Source organism: Teleopsis dalmanni, unplaced genomic scaffold (assembly GCF_002237135.1).
Source record: "Teleopsis dalmanni isolate 2A unplaced genomic scaffold, ASM223713v2 unscaffolded_contig_1807, whole genome shotgun sequence".
Lineage (NCBI taxonomy): Eukaryota > Metazoa > Arthropoda > Insecta > Diptera > Diopsidae > Teleopsis > Teleopsis dalmanni.
Genome location: NW_024033189.1, coordinates 1 through 8,310, shown reverse-complemented (window position 1 = coordinate 8,310; position 8,310 = coordinate 1). Strand labels below are relative to the sequence as shown.

The window sequence follows — 8,310 nt, the reverse complement described above, 5'->3', positions numbered from 1 at the left end:
ACGAAACAGCTAAGGACAAGGTTTTAGCTAAAATTTTCGAATATGTAACTGAAGGATGGCCATCAAACTGCAACAACAGTGAGTTAAAAGCTTACTTTAACCGAAAAAACGACATATGTATAGATGACGGATGTTTAATGTTCGGACAACGCATTATTATACCTCAAGTTTTAGGAAAGCGCATTCTTAAAGAAATTCACCGAGGTCATTAAAGCATAGCCATTGCGCGGAACTATGTTTATTGGTCAAATATCGATTACGATATTGAAGCAATGGTGAAAAGTTGTTCAAATTGTGTCGTAGCAGCTAAAATGCCCACAAAAACATCTTTACATCCTTGGCCAAAACCTTCTGATTCTTGGGAACGGCTCCATATTGATTATGCAGGACCAATAGATTCATACTATTTGGTCGTAATCGATGCGTTCTCAAAATGGCACGAAATTATACAAACAAAATCTTTAACAGCAACTCAATTTCCAGCTTGAAAGAAATTTTCGTTAGATTTGGGTTACCGAAGAATAGTTTCAGACAATGGTACTTAATTTGTGAGTCATCAATTTCAACAGTTTTTAGCGGAAAACGGCATTAATCATATACAAAGCAGTCCGTACTATCCCATGTCAAATGGACAAGCCGAAAGGTTTGTGGATACTTTAAAGCGAGCACTCAAAAAGTTAAATGGGAAGAGGGTAACTGCTGAAAATCTTCAAATATTTCTACAAGTTTACCGATCAACTCCGAATAAGCAAAATGAGGACAGTAAATCGCCAACGCTGGTGTCTTTACCAGACCCAAATGCCAAGCTTAAAAACAAGTGCGATACACAACTCAAAATGAAAGCGCAGTTTGACAAAAGATACGGTGCAAAGCCAAAATTCGTAACCGAAAAGATCAAGAAAATGAGTTATCATCAGAAATACGTACTTCCGAAGATATCGCCAACGAGAAGTGTTTAGCTGATGGATTTGGCCTCTATGAAACAACACCTAAAGATGTGGTCGAAATAACTAACAAAAACATGGTTTCGACTCCAGCTCAAGGCAACTGATTACTTGCTTAGTTCATTCAAAAACTTCATATAAAAAAAATTTAGCATTTTGATGTTAATTTGATTAGTTTGTTGTGTGTAAATGCCTTGGCAGCACTCGCATCAACAGCAAAAGCGAAACATACGTTAACAGTGAAAATTGTTTACACACAATTCAAACAGCTGAGAGAGATAGCTAACAAATTTCTATACAAAAGTTCATTTTAAGTTATTATTACGACATTTGGGACTAGCAGCACTATTATTCAAATTTGTACTAATCTGAGAATCACCGAAATAGTTGATTCCGTGCTTAGTTTCATTTTTGTGTGCAAATTTTTGTTGTAATCAACTACTAAGCAACTAATCAGTTGCCTGAATACCCCCATTGTTACTTCTTTTGTAGTATTGCTTATATGTATCTTTTCATGCCCTCATGAGTGTGACGCTCTCAGAGAATAATAGTGTAAGAATTATAAATACTGGACACTCTCAAATACGTAGACATGTTTTATAAAACTCGGAGTCTGACAATATATGATTTTAGAATTTAGTAGACCAAAATACATATTAAAAATATAGTAGCACAAAATGAAAATTTGGCTAGAAACTAGTGCTATTACGATAAAACGATATGTATAAAACTTGTAAATAAATCGGAATATACGTGATACCAATTTTTTTCATAAAAGCTTATTATTTTTTTATAACTTTTTTTAAACTGCATGAGTACATATAAGTATATGCTTAATATTTATACCCGTAGAAAATATTGCCTTTGAAATGATTTGCTAGAAGGAGCCATACAAAATGACTCAACCTGCTATTCTTAATAACCCAATTGGTTTTCCGATTAAGTTAAGGAGACGCGTTAAAACCGCTAACTGTGCCCGATCAGCGAAAAAATTGGCATACATTAGTGAAATCCACTTTCTCTTAGATAAAGTGATAGATAAAGATATTTCTTTCTTCTTCTATCCAATCTAATCTATATGTTATCTGCTAGTTCTTTTTCTTCTGCATCTCTGTCAAATTTCTAGCGATTAAAAAATCTGTCTAAACCGATATTATCTTCGATGTCATTCGTAGAACACCCCTCTTCGCTCTTATTGAACACGTTATAAGAGTATTCACATAAGACAGTTCTTAAGTGCGTTAATAAGTCTTGCAATGTACAATGAAAACACAAATATATTAGTTTTATGGTTATTTCTATTAATTATAATTAATCTTAAAACTAGAAGAACTTGTAGAAGATTTTTTTGTGGATCTTTGTGATTGTTCTTTTGTACTGTGAAGTACACTCTCTCGCTGAACTCTCTCGTTTTTAAAAAACATTATTTTTTTATTTTTCTTGTTATAGAGAATTTTACAATTCACTTCTACCAAAAAGATGGCTAATACCGGACACATTTTTATTAGCTGGGCAGGTGTGTGCAGCTTCAGTAAACAATATATGGTACCGCGCTGAAGTGATTGATAGAATTAATAAAAATATAATAAAGGTATTTATTTTATAACTAATAAATTATTTAATAACTTCATTGCGTAGCAATAAATAATTATTAGGTGTATTGTGTTGATTACGGACTAATATTAACTGTTCCTGCTTATTGCTTAAAATTTTTAATATCAATTTTTGCTGCACTACCAAAACAAGGAATTCGAGGATGTTTATCACAAATCCAACCAAAAGGACAGTACTGGGATATAGGTGCAAAGGAATATTTCATTTCAAAAACAATTTCGAAATTAATTTTTGCTCAAATATCAAAAATAAATAAACAGGTAAATAATATATATACAGTAATCGTAAACGCGATAGATTGGTTCCACTAAAAGGAACTAAAAGGACTTTAACAATCAAGTACTGGGCTTCGGCTAACAGTACAGCCAGGTGCTGAAATCGCGTAATATTGTTCCAACCAAATTCTGGAGATGAACTGATGCATGCTATCTATAGTCATATCGCCACCGGCTTTAAACAATTCTACATGAACACTTTGTTGTTCTATAGTCGCTATAGTTGCTATAGCAACACGTATTTCGTTATGGCTAGGTGGTGAAACTTCGACACCATGATTTTCGATTGAGGACTTCGACAGCATACCATCCAAATCGAAATCGATATCATCATCGCCAGATAATAGTTTAGAGAAATGTTTCTTCATACTTTTAGTACATTATGTGTATCCGTACCAAAGTTACCATTTTTGTCTCTATAGGATGATATTTTTGGTAAAGTACGGACATCATTCTTGTTTCTACTCAAGTCGATGATTTTTTGTATTCATTCATTTTAGGAATAGTATTTTAAAACGAATTCGTTTTAAAACATTTTTTTAAAGAATTATGTCTAGCTAAACATCATATTATAGATGCGTTAAAGACTATTCCGATAGTTTTGCAATTTAGAAATTTTTTATTGCGAAACTAAAATTTTTTCCACTGTATAACAAAATTTTTTTTCCTTTGTAAATGTTTGATTTTTATCATCAACCATATTCATTTAATTCACGGTTGGGAATCGCTGCTTTAGATATTTTACGTTGAATATCAACTATTGTGCCACCGTCAGGTGTCAGAATGTTACCCAGATAGTCAAATATTTGTACATCATCTACAATTCCTCCAGATATTTTAAGCTGTGTATTGTTGCTCACGTGCGAATTAAGCACGGATTTGGTCTTCTTTGTGTTAATTTTTAGGCCAAGCTGCAAAACGTCATTTGTTAAATTTGATAACCTGTTCCGCATATCATAGAGTGTGTTGCTGATTAAAGCAATGCCATTAGCATATGACAGATCGCCTAATTTTTGTATTATCTTCCAGTTTATGCCACATCCATTGTATGTTTCAAATACTAAGTCTAATGCAGTTATAAAGAGCAACGGAGCAAGTTACGTTAACTCCTAATACGGTCGGAAAAGATTCGGTAAATTGTTGTTCATGCAGTACTCGGCAACAAGACCCATCGTACATATTTTTAATAATATAATTTATTTTACCGAAATAAAGCTCTAGCCAAAAGAGGTTTATCACCTCTAGCCGAAAGTACAGATCAAATAACGTCACGTTTTAATGCATCGAATACTTTTGGAAAATCGATAAACACCAGATAAAAGGGTGTATGTATTGTATTCAGCTTACTGCTCTATAAGGATTCTTACGATATGAATATTTTATAGATGCACGAATGACCCGATCTAAAACCGATCTGGTTTGGTCGTATAAGATTATTTAATGGTGCATTTATTCGCTCTAAAAAAATTTGAGTAGAGATTTTTAAAATTGCTGTTAGAAAAGATATTTTGCGCCAATCTTCACACGTTCTTCGATGGCGCTTTTTAGGTATCTTTACAATAATTGCTTCTTTTTCATCTCTTCATATTTTTGTAATAGCGACAACAGTACGGTTCCCATAAACCATGTATACCCATAATTCTGGCCTTTACGTAAACATTGCATAACTCTAATATAATATTTCTTATAAAAAGTTTGGCCTGGTAAATGGAGTTTGTAATAAACCAAACCATAAAAATAAAAAAAAACTGTACCTTTTAATACAGATGTTAGGATCGAAAGTCCCACGTACATTCTGATACAAATATTTTACTTTATTTTTTTATCACGGAGCATGTAGTTATTGGATTTATGTAACTGTTAAATATATCATTTTTGCCACCCGAGATCATTTTTTTAAATCACTTTCATATCAAAATATATATCTGATTTGAGTGCATTTATAGATGTGTATTTTCCATTAAAATTCATTATTTTTAAGTAACGGACCTTAGTTTTGGTATTTCTTATTAAATAAGTTAATGATTTTAACATATTTTTCGGCATAATTATTTTTAAATTATTGTATTTTACTTAGTTTTTCAAATAATTTGTATCTTTTTTGTGTAGGACCGAGTTTACCATTTAGCGCTTTGTGATACCAGTACAAATAAACCATTTCAAATTAATAAGGCACTTGTTACAAAGGGTTTTGCTGAATTCGAACTTAATACGGAATTCCTTACAACTTAACATGGTAAGTACATAATAGTGCTCCTAATATATAGCTATGTGTAATTTTTTTTTTTTTAATGAATATGAAACGTAATAATATTTATTACGATCTAAAAAAGAATGGCACGTATGGACTGTGTCCAGTGACATATCCATATATACTTAAAATAGAAGTGTAAGACCTACATATATATATCTAAAACGTCTCTCGATGTTTTTCTTTTTAGCCTTGTAAAAGTATTGGAGGGGGACATCAGGTGTGTAACCAGCTAGTTTGGATGGATATATATGCGATGTGCGTAATTCTTTGTAATAGGAAATATTTCTTCCTTGATTGTCGGAACACGTAATTGTTTATGCAGCTGTTCATTCGTTACATACCAAGGTGCATTTGTGATCATTCGTAGTGTTTTAGATTGAAAACTCTGGATAATTGCCAAGTTTGAGTGTGATGCAGTACACTATAATTAGGCTCTATAATTCCATATAGGTTTTAGTGCAGTTTTGTATATAAGCAGCTTATTGTTGAGTGACAGTTTGGAATTTCGGCTGAAGAACCAAAATAAGTTTCACCATTTGAAACCTAAGTCTTTACGCTTTTCAAATGTATGTGGTTTCCAGAATATAGAAGATAAAGCATTTGTCGCATTATGCTTCTTAATGAAAAAGTGCCTTGCCGAGAGGTATGATTCAGTTTTAGTTTGAAAAAAAGGCCCTCATGCCATACTCGATTAAAAGCTTGCGAAATATCTATAAATGCCGCAGTGCAATATTTCTTACCATCTATCGCACTATGGATATTTCTGACAAGTCTATGAATTTGTTCTGTTGTGCTATGTTTTCGGCGAGAACCGAATTGATGGTCAGGGATTTTTGTTTATTAATGTAGTAACAATTAATTTAATGCTAATTTTTTTACTTATTTTTCAGACTAATTAATAAAAATTAAAACTGAAGTTGTGTGGAGCAAATAGAAAATAAGATGCAACTAAGTAGGAATTCATTACGAATGAAATAAGTAATATAATTATATTAAACATAAATTATTTTATAACTGTACTTTTCGAAATTGTAATATATTGTAAATATGTATTTACAAATTAAATTTTTCAAACTATATAAACAACTTTTAATTATGCAATATAATAGGAGACGTGGTGGAGGGGCTCAGTATGTATAATGATCCTGAGAGCGACGCCGGTGGTAGCTACTGACAGCGTCTTTCTTGCCGGTAAGGTCGTAGGTGAGTACGGAAGCTAAAAGCAATCCACATACCTGACGTCTGATCACAGGTTAGATGTGGTTAAGAGCGTCAAATATGTGTCAAATATGGTCATTAAACTCATCAAACATCCACTATTTTTTAAATTTTTGATGTTTATGCATAGATTCAAATATCGAAGAAAATCTGTCTTCATGGAGTTATCGAATAAGCTTCGAAAATCTCCCTGCACAAGCTGCAGCTGGTACAATGGATGTTAAGGTGCCAAATGCACACTGAAATATCAACACAATGAATAAAACCTCAACAATAGATCAAAAACTGCACTTAAACCGCAATAACAACTCTTATTGTTCCTGAAGAAACACTATCGGAATGAAGCGATCGATTCGAATTGCATCCTAGAATGTACGGACTTTATATGAAAGTTGAAAATTTACAGAACTTCGAAATGAGGTGTCTAACTATAAATTTAATATTCCTGCCATCCAAGAGACTAGATCCAATGACAGCGGAGTAATACGTGATCATAACATGGAATTTATTTACTCAGTTAGACTAGAAATCGAACATTATATGGAAAGGGTGGCAATTCTTATTTCTAAAGAAGTATCTAAAACTCTTATTGAATGGTTGCCAATAAACGAGATTATAATAAAAATTAAAACCAAAGCTCACAGGCTTGTTTTGATAAACTGACCTGATCTGATAAAAAACTGTGAGATCAGAATTTGATGTATGTTTGTTTCCGTTTACATAACTTCTTGAATATTGATCTTTTTGTTAGAGATCAAAGTTAGTTTACAACTAAACATTCTTTAAAGTTGCATATTTAAAATTTTTGGTTTTAAACAAAATTTTGGAATTTCAGGATTAAATTTACAAAAATATTGCTTGCACGAAATAAGTTGTGAGGAACGTCCCTATAACAAGAGCGATACATAAACAAGAACAACGGTACCTCGGCATAGACTTGACTGTTTTGGTAATAGATTATTTAAAAAAAAATTTAATGAAAAGAATTTATTAATTTAAGGCAATCATTATCCTTCTGGTTTTATTAAGTTATGTATAATAAAATACTTACATCATTTTTCAAACTAAGTTGCTATTAATATTTTTATACAAATAAATAAATAATAGATTAAAATCTGTTTTTTTCTGAAAATATAACAATTGTCGTTCATACATTGTTTCCGTTTCAAATTTTTTTATCCATTTTAATTTTAGACTTAATGGCAAACAATCTTTTATTAATTAAACCTTAAGAAATTGAAAATATTTCTATGACAAATAATATTTGTTCTACTACATTTTCAACATATTTTTACTATTCATGAATATGAAGGTGAAATTATTTGTACGCTAATTAGATGTGTATATTTGTGTAATAAAATGAAGAGTCGTCGTCGCAAATTTCTGATTTATTATATGATTACATTAATGATCAATGAATAGGCTTAAATACATATTTTCTATGTTATCTAAAACTTTGCTTTTTATATTTGTAGTATTATTTCTTTAACGATTTTATTTTCTGTATTCTTATATTAAAATCATCACAGTTAGCGGAGCTGAAATTTTAATTAATTATTTGTGGACATAGATATATATATATTTCATAAATATAATTATATAAATATATACATATAGAAATTCAATACATACGATGTGGCATCGTTTTATATCGCTGAGTTGCTAATTCATCATATGATTTTATTATAAAGTTAACTGCTGTAATTTTTTATATTCGTACATACCTATCTTTCTTAAATAATGAATGTACATAAATTAAAATTATTTATATGTGTAAAATTACTTTGATGCTTGTTTTCTTTACTGTCATGGAGTGTTACCCTCAAATAAAGCACGAAATTCGCCGCTTCGTGGTCGAGGCAAGCCTTCTCTGATTGTTTGGACCGGTTCGGCGAGGCTGTTCTGTGAGTTATGTAACAAGTTCTCCTTCATGTCCAGGTCGCTGCTTTAAAGTCATAGTTAAATAAGACATAAAATTATTTTGATTTTATATTGTATATATTTT

General features: G+C 31.3%; 2 protein-coding genes across 5 annotated transcripts; one reads left to right on the top strand and one right to left on the bottom strand.

The window, feature by feature from the left end:
* Positions 1–2,393: 2,393 nt before the first annotated feature.
* On the top strand, positions 2,394–7,419 carry LOC119664350 (tudor and KH domain-containing protein-like; the record flags this gene model as incomplete). 4 transcript variants are annotated; one of them, XM_038073862.1, is given in 7 exon segments in its annotated part: positions 2,394–2,535; positions 2,600–2,818; positions 4,943–5,069; positions 5,275–5,909; positions 5,978–6,065; positions 6,197–6,290; positions 6,436–7,419. In XM_038073862.1, coding segments are annotated over 3 exon segments (484 nt in total), but the record flags the coding sequence as incomplete, so codon positions are not given.
* A 455-nt stretch (positions 7,420–7,874) lies between these two features.
* On the bottom strand, positions 7,875–8,250 carry LOC119664349 (potassium/sodium hyperpolarization-activated cyclic nucleotide-gated channel 3-like; the record flags this gene model as incomplete). Its single annotated transcript, XM_038073860.1, is given in 1 exon segment — positions 7,875–8,250. A coding segment is annotated over 1 exon segment (139 nt), but the record flags the coding sequence as incomplete, so codon positions are not given.
* Between the last annotated feature and the right edge of the window lie 60 nt (positions 8,251–8,310).